Genomic DNA, 24,575 nt, shown 5'->3' with positions numbered 1-24,575 from the left:
CATCAAATAACTCAAAGAAAGCCCAGGCTGCGAAGCCTTAACTTGCCGACCGGTGTCATTTACCATCAAATCTGGAGGAGGGAACCGAGTGTAAGGTGTCGAAATTTGCTGATGACACAAAGATAAGTGGAACAGCAAATTGTGCGGAGGGTGTGGAAAGTCTGCGGAGGGATCTAGATAGGCTGAACGTGTGGGCGAGGACCTGGCAGATGGAATACAATGTTGGCAAAGTGTGAGGTTATCCACTTTGGTAGGAATAATGGTAGGAAGGACTACTACTTCCAGGGCGAAAAGCTGCAGCATGCTACGGTGCAGAGGGACCTCGGGGTCCTTGTACATGAGTCGCAAAAACCCAGCCTACAGGTGCAGCAGGTGGTCAGGAAGGCAAATGGGATGCTGGCCTTCATAGCGAGGGGGATTGAATATAAAAGTAGGGAGGTCTTGCTGCAGCTGTATAGGGCATTGGTGAGGCCGCAGCTGGAGTACTGTGTGCAGTTTTAGTCGCTGCACTTACGCAAGGATATTTTGGCCTTGGAGGGAGTGCAGAGGAGGTTCACTAGGCTGATACTGGAGTTGAGGGGGTTGAGCTATGAGGAGAGGCTGAATAGACTGGGCTTGTACTCATTAGAGTTTAGGAGGATGAGGGGAGATCTCATTGAGACGTATAAGATGATGAAAGGGATGGATAGGGTAGAGGTGAAGAGGTTCTTCCCACTCAGAAAGGACAGCAGGACTAGAGGGCACAGCCTCAAGAAAAGGGGGGGCAGTTTAGAACAGAGTTGAGGAGGAACTTCTTCACTCAAAGGGTGGTGAATCTCTGGAATTCTCTGCCCGTTGAAGTGGTTGAGGCTACCTCGCTAAATATATTTAACATAAGAACATAAGAAATAGGAGCAGGAGTAGGCCATCTAGCCCTTCGAGCCTGCCCCGCCATTCAATAAGATCATGGCTGATCTGTCGTGGCTCAGTTCCACATTCCCGCCCTCTCCCCATAACCCTTAATCCCCTCTCTTATCAAAAACCCATCAACCCGCGTCTTAAAAATATTTAGCGAGGCAGCCTCCACCACTTCAACGGGCGGAGAATTCCAGAGATTCACCACCCTTTGAGTAAAGTTGTTCCTCCTCAACTCCGTTCTAAACCGCCCCCCCTTTATCTTGAGGCTGTGCCCCCTAGTCCTACTGTCCTTTCTGAGCGGGAAGAGTCTCTCCACCTCTATCCTATCCATCCCATTCATCATCTTATATGTCTCAATGAGATCTCCCCTCATTCTTCTAAACTCTAACAAGTACAAGCCTAGTTTATTCAGCCTCTCCTCATAGTTCAACCCCCTCAACTCCGGTATCAGCCTAGTAAACCTCCTCTGCACTCCCTCCAAGGCCAAAATATCTTTGCGCAGGTGCGGCGCCCAAAACTGCACACAGTACTCCAGCTGCGGCCTCACCAATGCCCTATACAGCTGCAGCAAGACCTCCCTACTTTTATATTCAATCCCCCTCGCGATGAAGGCCAGCATCCCATTCGCCTTCCTGACCACCTGCTGCACCTGCAGGCTGGGTTTTTGCGATTCATGCACAAGGACCCCCAGGTCCCTTTGCACCGTCGCCTGCTGCAGTTTTTCGCCACGTAAGTAATAGTTCTTCCTACCATTATTCCTACCAAAGTGGACCACCTCGCACTTGCCAACATTAAATTCCATTTGCCAGTTCCTGGCCCATTCGCCCAGCCTATCTAGATCCTTCTGCAGACTCTCCACACCCTCCGCGCAATTTGCCGTTCCACCAATCTTGGTGTCGTCAGCAAATTTCGACACCATACACTCGGTTCCCTCCTCCAGATCATCTATATAAATGGTAAATAGCTGAGGCCCCAGCACCGACCCCTGAGGCACTCCACTAGTCACCAACCGCCAATCCGAAAAGCACCCATTAATCCCCACTCTCTGCCTCCTATTTGACAACCAATCCTCTATCCAAGCTAACACCCTACCCCCAACTCCATGCCCCCTTACCTTCTGCAATAACCTCTTGTGAGGTACCTTGTCAAATGCCTTCTGAAAATCAAGAAAGACCACATCCACCGGCTCTCCTCTATCCACCGCCCTAGACACATCCTCATAGAACTCCAATAAATTCGTCAGACACGACTTCCCCTTAACGAAACCGTGCTGCGTCTGCTCTATCAAGCAATTCCCCTCAAGATGCCTCGCTATTTCTTCCTTGATGACGGATTCTAACATTTTACCTACAACTGACGTTAAACTAACCAGCCTATAATTCCCTGCCTTTTGCCTGCCACCCTTCTTAAACAACGGCGTAACATTAGCCGTTTTCCAATCTTCTGGCACTTCCCCGGAATCCAGCGACGTTTGGAAAATAACCACCAAGGCATCCACTATCACCTCCGCCATTTCTTTCAGAACCCTCGGATGCATTCCATCCAGTCCTGGGGACTTGTCCACAATCAATCCCTCCAGTCTGTTGAGCACCGCCTCTCTAGTAACAATAATGTCATTGAGACCCTCCAGTCCTACCACCTTTCCATCGCTAACACCCGGCAAATTATTCACGTCCTCCTCCGTGAAGACCGAAACAAAAAAGTTATTCAAGACCTCAGCCATTTCCCCATCCCCTACCACTAAGTACCCCCTCTCATCCTCTAAGGGTCCAACGTTCACCCTAGCCAGCCTCTTCCTTTTTATATATTTATAAAAACTCTTGCTACCCTTTTTTATATTAAGCGCTAGCCCAGCTTCATAGTTTCTCCTACCCTTCTTTATCAACTTCTTTGTCAATCTTTGTTGACATTTAAACCTCTCCCAATCCTCTTCTCGCCCACTACTCTTAGCTACTCTAAACGCCTCCGCTTTTAATTTAACACTTTCCTTCACCTCCTTCGTCATCCACGGCTTATTACCTCTCCTCCTACGGTCCTTTTTAACCATCGGAATAAATTTCTGCTGAGCACCAAGAAAGATCTCCTTAAAGATCCTCCACTGCTCCTCAGCAGACCCTCCCTCCAGCGCGCTCCCCCAGTCAACAGATAGGTAGATAGGTTTTTGGTAGGCAAGGGGATTAAGGGTTATGGGGAGAAAGCGGGAAAGTGGAACTGAGCCACTTCAGATCAGCCATGATCTTGGTGAATGGCGGGGCAGGCTCAAAGGGCTAGATGGCCTACTCCTGCTCCTATTTCTTATGTTCTTAAATCTTCAGCCCCTCACTTCCTGCTGTAGTTCTACCAATGTTTGTACAAGTCAAGAAGCAACACAGCAACAGGCAAAGCCTGTCTGGTGCACTAATGAGTAGGTGAGTAGAGTTGGTAGCTGTTTAATTAGAAGATAAATCACCTTTGGAAATTATGTCGGCATTTCCTTGACCACCAAACATCCCAATTGTGCCTACAATGTTGTCAAAAGTGAAGGAGGCAGGGCATAAACAAAAATGAATCCCTCAAAGGGCAGGTAGGTAACAGACCTACATAGACTCTGGTTATGAGTTGGGGGATATCAGAGCAAGAAGGGGCCTAAAATGGGCTGCAATGTCTATTGGTTGGAGAGGTGATGGCCTAGTGGTATTAACATTAGACTATTAATCCAGAAACTCAGTTAAAGTCCTGGAGACCTGCGTTCAAAAACGCCATGGCAGATGTTGAAATTTGAACTCAATTAAAAAAAAATCCATATTAAGAATCTACTGATGACCATGAAACGATTGCTGATGGTCAGAAAAATTCACTTGGTTTGCTAATGTCCTTTAAGGAAAGAAATCTACCTCCTTACTCGGTTTGACCTACATGTGACTTCCAGAGCCACAGTAATGTGGTTGACTTTCAACTGCCCTCCAAGGGCAACTAGGTATGGACAATAAGTGCTGGCCAGCCAGTGATGCTCATGTCCCACAAATGAATTAAAAAGAGAAGTTAGAGAGTGTAAGGTTAGCCGGGCAGCCTGCTCTGGTGCCCATGACCAGAGAGTGCCTATGTAATGGGTGTTGAGCTATGAATGCGTCCATATTTAAATAGCTTGCTAACATATAGACTTAAATAAGATACTGAAACAGGATGCAGATGGGGGAGTGGAGAACAGGGGTAAAGACTAACAGAATTCAGCAAAGTTTATCACGTGGCATTGGAAATATGTTCTCAGAGGTTCTTACTGAGTTGAGAACAATTAATTACAGGTCAGAATCATTCACTGATATAAGGGTGATTTTCCCAGCCCACTGTGCTGCTTGAGCAGTGGGTTAGAAGAATCACCCCCGCCCTGTGGAAGACCATCAGTGCAAACCATTTAGCGCACTGTCTGCTGGGCACCACGGCCTCTACACATCTCCGGAGCCTGGACTTCTGGCATCAGTGTGGAGTTGAATTGACTATTTAAATCTCCATTTTAATATCATTAGCGGGCCTGGTACTTAAGTCTCCAAGCCTGCTCCCGGCCGGGAGATGTTCACTCCAGCGGGTTTTACAACAGCCCTCATTCACTGGAATGAAGGAAGAGCATGGAGGCTCACCAGGGAGTTGGGGGTAAGGGGTGGCTGGCCCTGAAACATCCTGGAGACCAACAATCGGAGGGGGTTCTACGTGGCAGCGATGGAGTTCGCTGTGCTGGCCAGCAGAGCAGGACTACTGTGCAAGTACCAATCTCGGCGCTGACAGATTGACACACGCGCAGTGACCGTTCAGTGCGATTCTGCCAGCCTCTCCAGCGGGAATAGGCCCTGCCCTGGGTTTTCATTGCAAGTCTTCCTGAGGCAATCTGCAGTGCACAGAGTGTAAGAGATTAATTTTAAAAATCCCACTAAAAGAACCAGCGGTATTTACTCCACTTTTTACATGAGTTCGGCACTTAGAACTTTTCTGGGAGAATCCTGGCCATTCTAGGGATGGCTCAGGGAGCTCGTAATGCCTTGCATAAAGTCTTGTACAGTGTGCAAGTTACTGAAGGTCAGATACCAGTAATATCCCAGGAAATGACATTTGGACTGACTGGGGGAAACACTTTGTGCTGTGATGTCCCAATTGCACAATAGCCCCGACATGGCTTCCTTAAAATGCGTTCCTTCCCAAGCCATGGGGTGGAGAACCATTCTTTGCTTTAGTTCAGTGTTAAAGGTAAAGTCACCATAGTCCCAGATGACCAGAGGCTGCTCTCTCCTTTAAGGGGGAGAGCTGACTGGTGGTGATTTAACCCGAGGGTCACGACACCTCAGGTAAAAGGGCAAAGTTGAGAAGGCAGACCTTCATGAATAAACTCAGCCGGTACGGAACTTGAACGCGCGTTGCTCTGCATCATGAACCAGCTGTTGGCAACTGAGCCAACCGACCTGAAATAGATTATTTGTAGTTGTCTCACAATCAAAGGGTAACAACTTTGCAGAGGATTAGCTAGGCCAATCTTTAACTTTACACAAGAAAACTGCTCTGCACACATTCTCTGGGCTTTCTCCATCATCTGACATTAAGGGGGAAACTAGTATTCTTATTATCGATGGTAAACTCATCATAGACATCAAGCATGAATTCAAAAAAGAAACTTGCTTTCACGCTCACATTTCTGTTCTCGGCCTGCTGTAGTGTTCCAGGGAAGCTCAATGCAAGCACGAGAAGCAGCTCCTCACCTTCCCATTTGGCACTTTACAGCCTTCTGGGCTCCACACTGAGTTTAAGCAACTTCAGACCATGACCTCAACTCCTTCAGATTCTGCCTTTTCATCATCAGCCGGTTTGAATTTTATTTTTCATGTTTGCACAGAGATGTTCATTATTCGATCATTCACACTCCACCCTGTTCCTTTACTATAACCAAACATCTTTGTCATTTAATCTCTGTCTTTTACCTTATACCAGACCTTCCCTTTTGTACTTTCTTCTCCTTCCTCCTTTCAATAGCATAAAACCCATCACATCTCTACCTTTCTTCAGTCCTAGAGTCATATTCGACTCAGAACATTAACTCAGTTTCCCCAAGATGCTGTTGGACCCGTTGATTTACTTCTGGGAAAAAAAGGACTTCTTAACATAAACTAGGTTGCAGTATTAAGAACAAAGAAAAACAAAAAGTACAGCACAGGAACAGGCCCTTTGGCCCTCCAAGCTTGTGCCAATCATGATGCCTACCTAAACTAAAACCGTAAGCACTTATGGAGTCTATATCCTTCCATTCTCCTCCTATTCATTACTGACATTAGTGTTTGATGTGCCAGGATGAATCTGGAGCTTTCAAATGAAAAGGGCGAGCTGTTTCTCAGAAAGAAGTTTTAATCTGAGGGGTGCTGTGGGGAGTCAAAGGCTGGAGACTTGTCTTTTCCATAACTAAAAGGGAAGGAACTTTGCTCCTAGCATTTAGAGGTGGGATTAGCATTTCCCAGGTTTTATACATAGTGGGGAACATCCCTGCTTCTGAGCCAGAAGCTCTGGGTTCGAGTCTCACCCCAGGACTTGATGCTTAAGGAAGGTTTGCAAGACAGCAAAACAGGTTGAGTATCAACCTGCAAAATCCTTTCAGACTCATCATTGGCTGGTGGTAGGAGCAGGAGAGACTCCTGGTCAGCCATGCTTAATGAACACCCCTTAAGTATAAACTCCCTGGCAGCGACCTGTCTGGGAATTGCTCGTTATGGAAACAGACAAAAGTCTGTTATCCTGTGTAACTAGCTGTGGAAAGAGAATTGGAATTGGAGCAGCATTTGCCTGCTGGTGATAGCATTCCTGCAATATGATAAGGTTTTGTTTAAGTTTGTCATGGTGAAAAATTGCTCTTCTAACTTCCCCAGATGAAAAAGACCAATAATTAAAGAGCCCGGTTGGTCAATATTCCCTTTGATACCCTACATGGACTGCAGCGTTTCAGGAAAACAGCTCACCATCACCTATTCAAGGACAAATAGGGATGGGCAATAAATGCTAGCCAACCACTGACGTCCACATCCTATGAATAAATGAATCAGAGAAAGAAAGCTAGCAAAGCCAAGTTATGACACTCTTTAACTTGACCATACAAATAGCAAACAGGGGTCCAGTTATTTCCAGAGGAATAGAACTGGAAAGTCGAGATGTTAAACATGTATCAAACCTTGTTTAGACTACACTTGCGAAGTAGTGTACGACTAGTCTCCACATTGTAAAAAGGACACACCTGTGAAGGTGGCTAAATACATTCAGACACCAGAATTGAGAGGATATACTCATCAGGATAAGACTAAACAGGCCCTCTTCTGTGGAAAAGAAATGACTGAGTGTAACTGACTAACAAAAGTGCTTTGGATTATGAAATTAAGTCATGCTAAATTGCCCCTCAGTGCCCAAAGATGTGTAGGTTAAATGGATTAGCTATGACGAATGTGTGGGATCGTGGGGATAGGAATGGATGTTCGGTCTGGGCAAAATGCCCTTTTGGAGAGTTGGTGCAGATTTGATGAGCTGAATGACCTCCTTCTGCATGAGAGGGATTCTAAAGTTTTATAAGTGATTGGACAGACAGAGAAAATGTGGGAAGGTCAAAACTAGAGGCTATAAATGTAAGATATACTAATATTAAGAATTTGGGGAATTGATGAGATTAACAATTGAACATTGAGATGGAAACAAAATAACAAACAAGTAACAAGATTAACCAGTGTCTAGAAGGATAATGATATGAGATTTGCTCAGTAACAGTGTTAGCAGGCGTCTAGAGAACTTGACGTACAAATTGCCATCTCAGAAAAACTGTTCACCTGAGATCAGTGGGGCCATACAAATGATAGCCTCTAAGGGTAAGGAATTTGAGAGACGTAAACACCCAAATGCACAGGGTGGAATATCAAAGAAACTGAACAATATAACTGCCAGTAGCTTTATTGGGGAAGGAGGTTAGTTTTCCATCCAGCAGTCTGAAGGACGCATGTTCCATTGAACCTTTAGAATCACGGCATGTTGCAGATTTTCTCCTCTAAAAGACAGTTTTGTGCCTTCACTGAACCAGGAAAAGACATTTTCCCAGATCTGATCATCTAAGTTGTAATAGTGGTAGCTATTAGATGGATTTGACAAAGTGGTGTCTCAGTGAATTCAGGGTATATTTTGGGAACAACAGATAATTTCAAACAAAACTGTGCATTTAGTTATTAATATACCCAAATGTCATTGTGCATACCAGTCTTTCTTGTTTTTTTTTTCCTTTACTTTAATAAATATTCTTTATTAATTGCTTACACAACAACTGGACTGGTTCCTTACTGGGTAGCACATATTTCCTCAAAACATTATGACTATTAAAAAGTTACAGCACCGAAGGAGGCCATTCAGCCCATCTTGTCCATGCCAGGTGCCCTTTCTAATCCCACCATCCTGCACCCAGCTGATAGCCCTCTATCTAACAGCATTTAAGATGCAGATCCAAGTTTTTTTTTTAAAAGAGTTTAGGGTCTCTGCCTCCGCCACCAACCTGGAATTCCAGACGCTCACCAGCATCTGCGCAAAAAGTTCTTTCTCATGTCCCCTCTATACCTTTTGCCATTTTACATCTCTGCCACCTTGAATCCATGTCCCCGGTTCAAAAATTCTCTGCCAAGGGAAACAATTTTATCCTGCCTACTTTATCTCCTCCACTCATAATTTTGTGCACCTCAGTCAAGTCACCTCTTAGCCTTCTTTGTTTCAAGGAAAATAAGTCCAACCTATCCAATCTCTCCTCATAACTACAGTTATCTGACAATGTTCTTCTAACCTTCCTCTGAACTCTCTCCAGAGCAATTACATCCTTCCTGTAATGTGGTGACCAGGACTGCACACAATACTCCAGTTATGGCCTCACCAGTATTTTATACAATTCAAACATTATATCCTCCTATATTCTATATCACTATATATCCAATGAAAGAGAGCATTCAATGTGTCTTCTTTACAACCCTGTCTACTTGAACTGCTGTCTTTAGGGACCTGTGTACTTGTATACCAAGATGTCTCACTTCATCTACTCCTCTTAGTATATTCCCATTTATTGTGCATTCCCTTTAACTGTCTGACTTCCCCATATGCATCACCTCACACTTCTCTATGTTAAAATCCATCTGCCACTTCACTGCCTACTCTACCAACTCATCTATATTGTTTTGGAGATTACAGCTAGCCTCTACACTGTCCATTACTTGGCCAATCTGTGTGTCATCTTCAAATTTTCCAATTGTGGCCCTCACGTTCACATCCAAATCATTAATATAGAACACAAACAGGGAAGGTCCCAACACTGAGCCCTATGAAACACCACTTGAAACAACTTTCCATTCGCTAGGGCATCCATCAACCATTACCTTTTGCTTTGTGTTACTAAGCTAAGTTTTTATACAGTTTGCCATATTACCCTGTATCCCATGGACTTTTACTTTTTGACCAATCTACCATATGTCATCTTGTCAAATTCCTCGTTAAAATCCATGTACACAATATCCATTGCACTACCTTCATCAATCCTTTTCACTTCTTCAAAGAATTCAATCAAATTTGTGAGGCAAAATCTTCCTTTAACAAATCCATGCTGACCATGCCTAACTAGTCTAAGCCTTTCTTCTTAACAGTTGAACCTCTCTCTCAGGATTGATTCCACTAATTTGCCCACCACCGATGCAGGACACATTGGCCTATGATTGTTTGGCATTTCCTTCGATCCACTTTTAAACAATGGAACTAGTTTGCATTTCTTTAGTTTCTGTACTTAGTGATGATTGGAAAATCATCCTCAGAGCATCTGCTATCTCTTCCCTGAAGTCCTTCAGCAACCTGAGAAACAATCCATCTGGCCCTAGTGACTTATCAACTTTCAAGGATTCCAACTTCCTCTCTCTTTATGATTACCCTCGGCCAATATCTCCCAGTGTTCCTCCTGGACTACTGTATTTGCATTATCCCTTTTCTTTGTAAACAAGGTGACAAAATATTCATTTAAAACCCTTCCCACAGCCTCTGCATCAATATACAAGTTCTCTTCTTCATCTCTGCTAGATCCTACTTTTTCCTTAAACTTTTAGCATTAATATATCAGCAAAACATCTTTGGGTTTTCTTTAACTTTGCTTTTTTTTTTCATTCCCTCTCTTTTATTTCCCTATTTTAATTTGTCCCTGCACTTCCTGTATTCATTTAGGCTACCGGCAGTGCTCATCCAAATTATTCCAAACAAATAAGCATCACTAAGAACCATTGTTTCAAGTTATCCTTTGGGGAGATACTCTCACAGGTGACATCAGTAGGGCTTTTAATGGTACTAAGTCCAATAGTGAATTCAGGGGCAGTTTCTTCATCCAGGGAGTGATGAGAAAGTGCTGTATATAATAAGCAATATTGTAGAACAATGCTCGCCAAGCTAAAGGCAGGACTAAATTAATCAACTGAAGGCTTCATTTCCCAGAAGGCATTGCTGCTGATTTTGACTGTCAAAGGGCGAGCTGCAGGAACACTGGGTGCCAGAGAGGAGCTCCATACGTCATCTTGACAATACACATCTTGTACATCCACTCTATTCAAAGTGACAATCAACAGGAACCAGGGGAAACAGGGATGTTAACCTTCATATCCTCTGGGAGGAGGAGAAAGGAAACATGAAAGCAACATTTTGAACACATCTGCCTTTTGTCTCTGTTGACAGCAGATTAAAGAAAAAATCCCTCACGTCCCTGCAGCATGCCAGCAGTGGATAGCTCCAGTCTCTCCCTCTCTCTAAATCATCCTTTTGTAAAATCAAGAAGCCCTGGCCATTGCTAACTAATGACACTGTAATACTGAATTCCTTACTGCTAAACTCTTCGGCTGGAATTTTAAATGGGCGGCACAGTGACACAGTGGTTAGCACAGCTGCCTCATAGGGACCAGGGTTTGATTCCTGGTTTGGGTCACTGTCTGCACGCTCTCCCCATGTCTATCTGCATGGATTTTCCAAGGCTGGCATCTCCACAGCATGGGTTTTCTCCAGGTGTTCTGGTTTCCTCCCAAAGTTCGAAAGATGTGCTGCTTAGTTGCACTGGCTATGCTAAATTCTCCTCAGTATACCTGACTAGAGGATTTTCATAGTAACTTCATTGCAGTGTTAATATAAGCCTACTTGTAACTAATAAATAAACTTTAACTTTTTGGAGGTGGTGGTCCTGACCTCAGCTGAAATGCCAGGGCCGAACCCACCTCCCCTTGGCTGGGTCACCCTGCAGTGATTTTATGCCCATTTTAAGTGGCTCAGGGTAGAAAATCTGGCCATTCTGAGAGGAGGCAGGGCTGCTGGAAGCTGCCAGCTTATTGGAGGGCCAGCAACTCAAGCTTTCCAGAAGCGCCACTAGGGGAATGGTGGCCACTGCTGGGATTGCAGGCAAGTCTCCAACAACAATTGATGATAGAATCAGATGAGAAACTAAGTTGGGATCTTCTCCTAGGGCTACGGGGGCAGGGCTGGGCAAAGAAGGGTAATGGAATACAGGGATCAGGAGGGCAGGGAATGTAGAACATGTGAATTTGGGTGAATCTGTGTCCATCGGGCACAGGAAGCTCAAACAGGTGGGACACCGCCTCCCCCCCCCACACGTCTTGGGCCACAAGAAAGTCAACAGGTTTGTGCGCCTCTTGATTTGGCAAAATACTAATACTGGCACAAAAGGCCCTTAATGAATGGCCTTAATTGGCCCAAAGGTGAGCTGCCTGCCACTGGTAAATAAGCAGAGGGGGGTGATGGGTAAACATAAGAACATAAGAAATAGGAGCAGGAGTAGGCCATCTAGCCCTTCGAGCCTGCCCCGCCATTCAATAAGATCATGGCTGATCTGTCGCTGCTCAGTTCCACTTTCCCGCCCTCTCCCCATAACCCTTAATCCCCTCTCTTATCAAAAACCCATCAACCCGCGTCTTAAAAATATTTAGCGAGGCAGCCTCCACCACTTCAACGGGCAGAGAACTCCAGAGATTCACCACCCTTTGAGTGAAGAAGTTCCTCCTCAACTCCGTTCTAAACCGCCCCCCTTTTATCTTGAGGCTGTGCCCCCTAGTCCTACTGTCTTTTTTGAGCGGGAAGAGTCTCTCCACCTCTATCCTATCCATCCCATTCATCATCTTATACGTCTCAATGAGATCTCCCCTCATTCTTCTAAACTCTAACGAGTACAAGCCCAGTTTATTCAGCCTCTCCTCATAGCTCAACCCCCTCAACTCCGGTATCAGCCTAGTAAACCTCCTCTGCACTCCCTCCAAGGCCAAAATATCTTTGCGCAGGTGCGGCGCCCAAAACTGCACACAGTACTCCAGCTGCGGCCTCACCAATGCCCTATACAGCTGCAGCAAGACCTCCCTACTTTTATATTCAATCCCCCTCGCTATGAAGGCCAGCATCCCATTTGCCTTCCTGACTACCTGCTGCACCTGCAAGCTGGGTTTTTGCGACTCATGCACAAGGACCCCGAGGTCCCTCTGCACCGTCGCCTGCTGCAGTTTTGCGCCCTGTAAGTAATAGTCCTTCCTACCATTCTTCCTACCAAAGTGGACCACCTCACACTTGCCAACATTAAATTCCATTTGCCATTTCCTGGCCCATTCGCCCAGCCTATCTAGATTCTTCTGCAGACTCTCCACACCCTCCGCGCAATTTGCCGTTCCCCCAATCTTGGTGTCATCAGCAAATTTCGACACTCTACACTCGGTTCCCTCCTCCAGATCATCTATATAAATGGTAAAAAGCTGAGGCCCCAGCACCGACCCCTGGGGCACTCCACTAGTCACCATCCGCCAATCCGAATAGCACCCGTTGACCCCCACTCTCTGCCTCCTATTTGACAACCAATCCTCTATCCACGCTAACACCCTACCCCCAACTCCATGTCCCTCGACCTTCTGCAATAACCTCTTGTGAGGTACTTTGTCCAACGCCTTCTGAAAATCTAGAAAGACCACATCCACCGGCTCTCCTCTATCCACCGCCCTAGACACATCCTCATAGAACTCCAGTAAATTTGTCAGACACGACTTCCCTTTAATGAAACCGTGCTGCGTCTGCTCTATCAAGCAATTCCCTTCAAGATGCCTCGCAATTTCCTCTTTAATGACAGATTCTAACATTTTACCTACCACAGACGTTAAACTAACCGGCCTATAATTCCCCGCCTTTTGCCTGGCACCCTTCTTAAACAACGGCGTAACATTAGCCGTTTTCCAATCATCCGGCACTTCCCCGGAATCCAGCGACGTCTGGAAAATAACCACCAAGGCATCCACTATCACCTCTGCCATTTCTTTCAGAACCCTCGGATGCATTCCATCCGGTCCTGGGGACTTGTCCACAATCAGCCCCTCCAGTCTGTCGAGCACCGCCTCTCTAGTAACAGTAATGTCATTAAGACCCTCCAGTCCTACCACCTTTCCATTGCTAACACCCGGCAAATTATTCACGTCCTCCTCCGTGAAGACAGAAACAAAAAAGTTATTCAATACCTTAGCCATATCCCCATCCCCTACCACTAGGTCCCCTTTCTCATCCTCTAAAGGACCAACGTTCACCTGAGCCAGCCTCTTCCTTTTTATATATTTATAAAAACTCTTGCTATCCTTTTTTATATTAAGCGCTAGCCCAGCTTCATAGTTTCTCCTACCCTTCTTTATCAACTTCTTTGTCAATCTTTGTTGACATTTAAACCTCTCCCAATCCTCTTCTCGCCCACTATTCTTAGCTACTCTAAATTCCTCCGCTTTTAATTTAACACTTTCCTTCACCTCCTTCGTTATCCACGGCTTATTACCTCTCCTCCTACTATCCTTTTTGACCATCGGAATAAATTTCTGCTGAGCACCAAGAAAGATCTCCTTAAAGATCCTCCACTGCTCCTTAACAGACCCTCCCTCCAACGCGCTCCCCCAGTCCACATTCGCCAATTCTTCTCTCATCCTACCGTACTCCCCTCTATTCAAACAAAGGACGCGTGTCCGGGAACCCACTTTCTCCTCCTCCATCTGCACCAGAAACTCCACCATACAATGATCACTCTCCCCAAGAGGATCCTTCACCACAAGGTCCCTAATTCTACCCGCCTCATTACATAGCACCAGATCCAAGATAGCTCGCTCCCTCGTCGGCTCCAACACACACTGTTCGAGGAAACTATCCCGGCAGCATTCCAAGAACTATGGCACTTCTGCCACAGCACTCTCTGCCTCCTCTCCTCCTCCACCAGCCTGCTCCCAGTGTGGCTATAAAACTCACTAAGTATTGATGGGCTTTTTGAGGCAAACTGGATAAACTGTGCAGGCATCATAAGTAATTGTATAAATTCCAATTTCCGAAGCTGATGCTATTTTCTTCAATGCCCTATCATGGGTTTAGATTGGATTGAGTGTGCCCTTGTTCAATATTTTATCTTCCCTTCACGTGTCCCTGGACACATGATCCACAAAGCTCTATGACTTAATGCCAACTGATTAAACTCTAAGGTAAACACATGGTTTCAGGTTTCTATGAGAAGCAGGAAGCAATTTTCACTCAAATAAAGCCAGTGATGTTTCTTTATCTCCCACTATTTCCATCAGCTTGACTTTCCCAAGTCCCAGGACCTTTGAAAAGTTAAATCCTGGGGATTCCGGGAGTGGGAAGGTCGAGGATGTCTGCAAGTGTTGGGGTTGGCAGGGAGGGCAATTATGGCATCAGTGGGGGTGGGGGGGGGGGGGGGGGGGGGAAGAGTGGGGAAGTAGGCCAGAAAGTGAGGGGAGAGTTCCAGAGCTCCAATGTCCTGCAGGGCAGGGTTCTCCAGCTCTAAGAGGGCCTTCATAGTGAGGCACCCCTCCCCTTTCCCACCCAAGATGGGGAAAAGTTTAAATGTCACTTGCCCACCCTCCTCGTATGTGCTCCTACCAGCCTACAAATGGCGGCTGATAGGGATAAGGCCATTAAGTGGCCATTTAAAGGCTTCAACAGGTGAATGGACATATTTCTTGATTAAAGCCTGCCCTCCCAAACCTGGAACTGTGTCTGGATTTGGGTGGGAGAGTTCCCAAGGGGAGATTTTATTCTTCCCCTCCACGTCAGAACCTGCCTTGGGGGTGGGGGGATGGAGGTAGCATAAAATTTTGCCCTAACTTCTAATTCTACTTCAGCCTGTTATTCTCATCCTCCACGTACTGCATTTCTCACTTCCTAACCGTGCATAACTTGCTGCTTGATAACATTAATTTCTGTTTCCACATCTATCATACGCACATTCGAGGATTTCCGGGCTCCGAGACCAACTTTTAATTGACCACAATTGTGACTGGTCCTGGTCCGTGGATACAACTTGGAGCCTTGCTGTATCCTCCACTGCATGTGACCCACGTTCCCACCGGCATAACAAAGTAACAGGAAACAAATGGACATTTATGTGGCTGGGTTACCATAATAATGGTAGCAGCTAAATTTCTGACTCTAAGTCTGCGAACTTGGCTGCCGTGGCCTGGAACTCACTGGAATCCAGTGGGCATCCCCTGCCGGCTCAGGGAAAGAGCTCGCTTATGAATTGCAACGTCTCTTTCTGCCATTTCCATGGCTGTGGCCTCATTGCAGGCCTCCTCCCATATCAGCTTATTACCCCTGCTCAATAGCTTGGCATGGATTTTATTATTCTTTTGGCCTGCTACGAACATCTCTCCAGGTTAACTTCTTGGTTTGTGCAATACCCAAAGTGATGAGACAGTTTCTCTATTTCCATTTTGTAATGCGCAACAGTCTCTCTTGGCAACTGCTTCCTTTCATAGAATGAAGCTCTCAGTATCATTTCATCCTTAGCTGTGCCGCCATAATAATGGTTCAGAATCTCATTAATTTCAGCCTGTTCCATCAAACTGGGATTTCTTGGCCAACATCAGTGAAAAAACTACAGCATCTGGCCATATATCCTGAGGAAAACATTTGCTTTATCCTCACTTCCTATTTAATTTATTTTCAGGTAAGTGTGTAAAGTTTGTCCATAATTACAACAGTCCCTCATGTATGAGGGGGAGTCACAGACTCCATTCTCCCCAAACATGGCTTCAGTGCCATTTTGTTTCAATTCCATAATGTAGCTGACTCACTGTGTATCTATGTGCACATATGGACCAATCTTTCAAGCATTCAAACTTTGCCAAAACTTTAGAAGTTCGAACAGCACATCACAATATCCTTGAGTCCTTAATTTTTCAAATGAAGTGTTTCTGTTGTGCATTGCGTGGAACAAAGCTAATGCCTTTGCTCAATAGCTTGGCCTGGCAGCCATAATTGGGCTAATTTTACACTTCTGAACAGAGAGGATAGCAGAGAGTGAAAAATAATAAGCTGCTCAGATCTTGCGTGCCAACCAATCAACTTAACTGGTAGCTTTCTGGGGCAGGGCCTCCTATCCCAGAATGGCATATGTCTCAGTCTAAACTAATTAAGGTGGCCCGAAGTGTGTTGCTGCAGGAGAGCTGGATTTGTGGTCGGCATGATGCTGACAGACTTTTTGACTGGGGGGTGGGGAGTCTGTACCGCTGTAAAATCCCCTTTATTCTGGATTTCTTACCCAACAAGAGTCCAGCAGGAAGATCATGGCCCACCAACTTCCCCATTTAATTATCGTTACCTTCCCCAATTCAGTTTCCGCGCTTACCCAGTCCAATCTCACTTTGAAAGCATTTGTAAGTTTTCTAATCCACCTGCACTATTCCACATAAAAATCCCTCCCTTCCTCCAGAAATCCAATCTGATCTGCTCATCTATTTTAACTTCCCTACTTGGAATCCACTCCCTATCTCACCATCTGGCTTCCAGAACTCAATACAGAGCAGAATATACGTCTTGCTATCTGATCAAATATCTTCACATCTTCAAAACTCCCCCCAGTCTTTCCTTTTGAACCACTGAGAAAATGTTTGAAGAAAAAAAATCAAGCCTTCGTCTTTCCTTCATTTCTTCAATTTAGACTCTTATGACAGTTGTGGTCTATAACCATCCATCAAGGCATGATTTATTGGCTCAATGCATGACCTGTATCTCATTGCTGTTAAATCTGGTGAATACCAGAGTTAGTTTCTTCAATCCCTGTCCTTCACTTTTCTGGGTGCTAAAAGAGACCAACTTTCTGACAATATGTAACAATTACATCCTCTGCATTCCACCAGCAGATCTTTATATATGAGTTAAATTCCTTATTTTGCATTTCTATCCTTTTATCATAAAATTACTTTTCAAAAATGGAACTGGGTGGTGCAGTAGAGGTGATTTAGGGAGGGTGGGGGGCTTCATTTTAGTTTTACTGTAATAAATAGACTAGGTTAAGGTAATTATAAAGTGCCTTATATATAGTGGGAATTTACAATATGCCTGGAATGAAATATGCAAAGATATTATAAACTGCAAAGGTATTATAAACTGTATAACCACAAATGAATCAAGTATTATAAGCTTAAATCGTATTTTCAATATATATGTATTGTGCACCTTGGCCAACTTCGTTCTGAATGCAGCCTGGTGGGAAACACAGTGGTAGACAGACCAAATCCTTTTAATGCAATGGAGCACAGAAAGGCAGCTTCTCTTATCTGTTTTTGGATATGTGAAAACAAGTTTGATCATAGGCCTGCTATTTAAGAGAGTAAATTTTTTCATGGGTTGCGAGGCTGGAGCAGTCTCACAAACAGATAAAGGAGGCCCAGGTTCCAGCAAGAGTGTGGCTTCTTTCACCAATTACAAATTTTTCGCAGTCCATGTTTTGGTTGATGAGGTCAACAAATACAGGGCACCCCAGGGGGTCATCTCAGAAAATTCCTCTTAAAGGAGTATGTTGCAATAGGTCTTTAATGTACAGCAGTGTGATATCATTAGAAAAGAAGTGCATCATGTGATCCAGTCTGGTTTTCACTTTGGACTATGAGCAGAACACAGCTCTCACAGCTCTGTACATAGTATTTTCAAACTTTATATTGATGCATGACTGTTCTCATGTGTCCAGTCTCAATAAATGAATCCATAATGTGTTTACACAATCCCTTCCGAGTGATAAATGCCGCAATATCATTCTAAACATTTGGGAAACTGGATGGTGCGGTTGAGTAGACACTGCGCTTCCATCTAAGATCTTAAGCTCAGATCTGTCCCAGGCTGATTTGATGAGAATCTGCTCCGTCTGTTACCTGCAAAAATCTGATATTAAATGATTTGGACAGTCTCCATTCAGCTCCTAGTGAGGGGTGGTTTATATAAAAATGTTCTATTGCTGTTCTTCTGAGGTTGAATTGGAAACATAACTCTGGGACAGATTGCTCTACTTAAGTACCTAACTTAATTCAATGCTGTACCTGACCTCCATTCTTCAGACTAATATTCCCCAATTTGATGATCAAAAAAAATTTGACACTGGTCTGTAGGAGGTGCCACTTTATGGAGAAATCTACCAACAATCATTGACCTAGCCTAGTGTCTCTGAGGTTTTTATGTCTAAACAATATGTTCCATATTTTTTACCTCAGTGCTTTTGGCACATCAGGAATACAGAATATTTCCAATTCCTAGTCTTTGATTGTCCAACTATTCAAATTAATAGCAAAAAACATTGTGGCATGGGAGTACAGAATTTGCCAATATGTGCTCCTGATATTTGCACAGTGCACTGAAGCAGAAACCTTTGGCTATAATACAACAGCTTCCTTTTTTAAATGATAGTTACTGCACATTAAAATTGTGCTAAGTAGTAGTGAAGCCAGTCAGCTGGCAGATCATGTAAACACAACATACTGCTTCACACTGCACTTAACTTTAAACAGAGAGACACATAAAAGCTACAGCTCAATGGATTTCACTGGACACAAGACCTGAATATCAGCTGTGTGGGGCTTGGTGCGAGGGCGCAGGGTTTGGTGCGAGGGCGTACGTGTATGTGGGGTTTGGTGCGAGTGTGCGCTTGCGTGCGTGCGTGAAGCCAAAATCACAACAGATTCTCTTTATTGTGAGTTTGTTGACTTGTTCAGTATCACAGCTCTCTTCCTACTCCATGCATTCAGGAGGCCATTCAACCCATTGTGTCTGCACCAACTGTCCAAAACAGCATCGTACCGCCATCCTATCGCGAGATACACATGCATTTACCATGGCTGATCCACCTAACCTGCACATCTCTGGGCTGTGTGAGGAAACCAGAACATCCAGAGGAAACCCACACAGACACAGGGAGAGCTTGCAAATTCCACACAGTCACCCAAGGCTAGGTCCCTGGCACTGAGAGGCAGCAATGCTAACAACTGTCCTAACCTTAACCCAGTGTCCCAGCTATCACCTTTTTTTGCGTTCAAAGGTTATTCATACCTATCACCTGCTTCTCTTAACCTTAACAATGTATTTGATCAGAAAGTGACAATGCATCTGTCTTTCAGATGAGACGTTAAACCAATGGCCCATCTGCCCCCTTACATGACATAAAATACCCCATTACATTGTTGTGGGCAGGGCAGTCCTCTCCTATATCATATTCATCCTTCAACCCAATTACTAAAACAGATGATCCAGTTATTTGTCTCATTGCTGTTCGTGGGTGCTTGCAGTGCACAAATTGGTTGCTGTGTTTTATAGGTTACAACTGTGATTGCATGTTTTAAAGTGACTGTAAAGGATGTCGAGATGTACTGAGGATAAGGAAGTCACTATATAAAGGCCATTTTTAATGGTGTTTTCAGGAATTGTAATGGAAGCAGCGCATTTGTTCTGCATGGTTTTACTCAAGACCCCAAGGGGGATGGTGTGGGGGCGGTGGGGAGGAGTAATGTCACTGGGCTAGTAATCCAGAGGCCCCAACTAATGCTCTGGGAACATGGATTCAAATCCCATCATGGCAGATGGTGTAATTTAAATTCAATAAATAAGTCTGGAATTAAAAATCTAGTCTCAGTGATGGTGACCATGAAACCATTGTCGATTGTTGTAAAAACTCATCTAGTTCGCAAGTGTCTTGCTGTTGTTACCCTGTCTGGCCTACTGTGACTCCAGACGAGCAGAAACGTGGTTTACTCTTAATGGCCCTCTGCAATAGTTGGCGAGGGATCGAATGGCGACGGGGAACATCCCACAAAAAAAAATTATAGAATGGTTTATTGGCCCAAGAAAATATCCATTTTCAGATAACCACCTTGTGAGCCTCTACGGAAAATTTATGGAGAAAACTTGCCTAGTTTGGGGAGACTCTGACCAGGGAACTTGGGAAACGGGGGGGAGATGTGGGGTAGAAATAAGGATATCTCTGTTGACATAGGAACTCAGAAAGGAAAGGAAAATAGTACCGATGTAGCATGATGTAAAAGTATGGTATAATTAAGTGTAGTATAATATCCCCCTAGATGATCTGGGAGGGGATGGATTTCAGCACTGTATTCCATGGTGCAAGGCATAAAATCATCACTTTACATTTGACCTTATTATTAAACAATCCAAGAGGAAACTAGGATAGCAATTATAAAATCCAATATCGATTCATTCTAAAATTAGAATAGCCTGAAAGTTGAACTAGATTTTAAAAATACCATTCACAGGATGTGGGCTTTGCTGATTAGACTAACATGTATTGCCCATCTCAAATCGCGCAAGAGAAGATGGTGATGCCTTCTTGAACCACTAGTCCATGCAGCATAGGTACAGCTGTTAGGGAGGGAGTTCCAGGATTTTGACCCAGCGACAGTGAAGGAAAGGCAATGTGAGAATGGTGAGTGATTTGGAGGGGAACCTCCAAGTGGTGGTGACCCAGGTATCTACTGTCCATGTCCTTCTAGATAGTAGTGGCTTGGAAGGTACTGTCAATGGAGGCTTGGTGAGCTGTTTAGATCGGAGTTGAGGAGGAACTTCTTCACTCAAAGGATGGTGAATCTCTGGAATTCTCTGCCCGTTGAAGTGGTGGAGGCTACCTCGCTAAATATATTTAAGTCATGGGTAGATAGATTTCTGATAGACAAGGGAATTAAGGGTTATGGGGACAAAGCAGGAAAGTGGAACTAATCCAATTCAGATCAGCCATGATCTTATTGAATGGTGAGGCAGGCTCGAAGGGCTAGATGGCCTATTCCTGCTCCTATTTCTTATGTCCTTATATCTTGTAGATGGTACACACGGCTGCCACTGTGCATCAATGATGGAGGGAGTTGTTTATGGATGAGGTGCTAATCAAGCGGAATGTTTTGTCCTGGACGGTGTCAAGCTTCTTGAGTGTTGTTGGAGCTGTATCCATCCAGGCAAGTGGAAAGTATTCCGTCACACTTTTGTCTTGTGCCTTGGTGTACACGCTTTGTGCAATCGGGGGTAAGTTACCCATTGCAGGATTCCTAGCCTCTGATCTGCTCTTATAGCAATAGTCTTTACATGTCGAATCCAACATGTCAAAGATAACACGGATGTTGATAGTATTTTATTTATGTTAACAGTCTGTTGAGATTATTCCATTTGAGTGAGGTGTCACAATTCCAGTTCACTTCAATTGGAGACAGATTAGGAAATTACCGAGGCAATCTGCTGCCTGCCATTGTCTAATTTGCCGGGTTACTGACCTGTGTTGTATCCTCGACTCAGTGCTGGCCACGGCCTGTGGTTTTTCCACAAATTCCCAAGGTACCAATCACTTTGATTCTCCACCAGCCCGAGGACTTGCTGACCTGTGAATGAGAGAGTGGGAAAACATTACGCTGTGATAGTTTGTCCATATCTGTAGCTCTTTCTGTCGTAAGAAGTCTCACAACACCAGGTTAAAGTCCAACAGGTTTACTTGGCAGTAAATGCCACTAGCTTTTGGAGCGCTCTTTTTGTCACCAGCAGTCTCTTTATGCGAACACGTGTCGATGTGTTCCATTCAACCTTTCCCAGATTGAGGGCAGTGATTGTGGTAAATGACCCAATTTTCTAAAAACAGCCCCGAAACATTGACCCTCTTTCCCTGTGCACTGATGCTGTCTGCTCTGCTAGGTATTTCCAGCATTTTCTGATTTCACCGCGGGCATCCAGAGTCTGCAGTGTTTTGCTTCTGACCTAATTTTTCACTTTACTCCTGGTGATATCAGTAAATTAACTTCTGATGAGAATATTGCGTGCTCTGATCCACAAAAGGATCACAATGACAATCTTGGTTGACAGTCTGTACCCCTGAGCACTGACTTCCGCTGTCCAAATGTTGCCTGAGCTGAGAATAACCAACCTAGCTGAGAATCAAAGCAGAGGCTCCTGTTCTTTATGGCTTAATGGTTCCCACCAGTATATTCACCAGGCCCACTTAACAGTTAAAGAATTCACAGGGGAAGTATTTTATTTTTTGACAGAACTCATTCTCTACAAGTATGGCTCAATAGTTTGAGGCAGATTGCTTTGAGTCTGGTCTGTACCAAATCTTTTGCAGTTGAGGTAGCAAGTAGGGGTCTCACAACTGGGCCCCTTCTTGGAAGAAGTACTGTCTAATTGCATCTTCTTTCATTCACCGCTGTAGAGGGGGCAGCCCATTCCCAAAACGGATTATTCAAAGCTAGCATGACCACAGTTGCTCAGGGATGCTATCCCATACCCTAAAGAGCAACTTCGACCAGCTGGAGCTGTGATGCAGTGTGATTTGGTGGTCGGTCATTAACCAGCGGAGATTATATGCAAGACTGTTAAAGCAAAGTTCAATGAAGTAAACAAGCGATCCAAATGTGAGGGGGTTGGGCAGACCCTGGTGGGGCCCTGCAACAAAAAAATCAAAACTTCAAAGGAAATTCACAAAATTCAATTAAAACATCATCATCATCCGATGATGCATTTAAGGCCCCATGGTACCCATGGTCACTGAGCGTGTCGATGGACATTGAGTGCTCCCTCTCCAAGGGCACAAATGTAGTCCCGGTACAGAAGCAGACAGTCGGGTCAGGTGACCCTTTCGACCACCTGCTGTCTGGACCTGTAAATGGCCAACTTGGTCAGGACCAACAACAGACTTACAAGGTAATCCATCTCCCTTTCTCCCTACTGAGTGATCCTCCATTTATACATGCTCAAAGACTATTAATGCCCATTACTTGCTTCTCTGAACCGTAACAGTGTAATTAACAAACCATAACAGTGGAATCGACATTAACAACATTTCAAAAGCATGAACCATTTCTCAGGTCAGATAGAGCCAAATTAATAGAGGTCTTGATGGTTTGACCCTGATAATATATCTCAGTACATTTCTAACTAGCAGGGATGGCCCCTGCATCAGTGATTTTCCCTTGCACCTTGCTTTTATATTCTTGGACAAAAGTGAAGTAGCACTTCATAAAAAAAACCCATGGTTTGACAGTGACTCAAGCAGATTGAGATGGGCTATGTCTATTTTACATAGGATTATTAACAGCCTCCTGAGAGAAGAAACATTTAGTTTAGTCATTAATTCCTTTCTAGGCCGAGGTAAGAAAACCAGTGATGCAACAATGAGCCAGTAATACTCAAATCCTCATTTGAGGCTTAAAGTCTTCATTCCTTGTGAACAGACTGGACTGAAATCCAGGGGGTGCGGGGAAGAATTGCACAATATTATAAAGATTTGAAAGTGAGTATTGCCACATAGTCTGACTGGGCTGTGACCTGTGACTGTACCTCACTGAGTAGAAACATAGAAGTCTGTAACTTTCTCAGAGTGGCTTACCTTTGCTGGGATTCTGAAGCCCCTGTTCTGCCTCACTTTGGCTGGGTGAGACAGGAACAGCAAAGTGTGCTCCTGGCAGCAGCGGTGTGGTGTAATTGGGATGCCCTTATTATGGCAATAGCTGTTGTAAAGGGAATTTTAAAGATACAATTTAAAGGGAGCAGGTAAGTTTTAAAGGTAAGTAGTTTAGACAATCGTGGGGAAGAGTGGGTGGAGGGAGTTGGAAACCAGGAGGGAGGGTGGGTTGCGAGTCTCTGGAACTCTCTTCCTCAAATAGCAGCAAAAGCAGAACATTCTCAAGGCAGAACTCGATAAAATCCTGATTAAAATGGGGGTAGGCAGGAATGCGGGGTTGAAGTTAGACTGCATAACGTTGGTGCAGTAGGCTATTCAGCCCATTGGGTTTACTCCACTATTCAGTAAGATCATGGCTGACCTGATGATAACCCTCAACTCCACTTTCCCACCGTATCTCCATAATCCTTGATTGTTCTTGTTCAATAAAAATCTGTCTATCTCAGCCTTGAATATACTTAACGACCCACTTTCTACAGCCCTCTGTAGAAAAGAATTGACTCCTTGATGTTTTGAAGTGCTTTACAGCCAGTGATGCACCATTTGACGTATAGTCACTGTTGTAATGGAGGAAACCATTAGCCAATTTGCACATAGCACGTTGCCACAAACAGCAATCTGAGAGTGACGAGATAACCAGTTTTCGTGACGTGAACCGAGGGACAAATATTGGACAAGGCATTGGGAAGAACTCCCCTACTTTTCTTTGTAGTAGTACTCTGGAATCCACTGGAAGGGGTAGGTGAGGCTTCATTCAAAATACAGCATCTCCAACAGTGAAGCACTGCCTCAGTACTGCACGAATGTGCCTGCCTGGATTTTTGTATCTAAGGGAGACAGTAGGTCCTCTTAAGGATCAACAAGGTCATCTGTGTGTAGATCTAAAAGA

At 44.5% G+C, this 24,575-nt stretch overlaps 1 protein-coding gene across 6 annotated transcripts in view; it reads right to left on the bottom strand.

Moving 5' to 3' along the window:
- Positions 1-24,575, bottom strand: part of LOC145344001 (xylosyl- and glucuronyltransferase LARGE1) — a 448,675-nt gene that overhangs the window by 134,111 nt on the left and 289,989 nt on the right. For all 6 annotated transcript variants that reach the window (XM_080190638.1, XM_080190643.1, XM_080190639.1 and 3 more), the window contains one exon: positions 21,510-21,614. In XM_080190638.1, coding sequence (XP_080046764.1) covers positions 21,510-21,614 — 105 coding nt within the window. The remainder of the gene's footprint in view (positions 1-21,509; positions 21,615-24,575) is intronic.

This window comes from Carcharhinus amblyrhynchos, chromosome 6, assembly GCF_965287045.1.
Source record: "Carcharhinus amblyrhynchos chromosome 6, sCarAmb.v2.hapA, whole genome shotgun sequence".
Taxonomy (NCBI): domain Eukaryota; kingdom Metazoa; phylum Chordata; class Chondrichthyes; order Carcharhiniformes; family Carcharhinidae; genus Carcharhinus; species Carcharhinus amblyrhynchos.
Note: the sequence above shows the minus strand (reverse complement) of the source record. Positions and strands in the feature narration are given on the sequence as shown.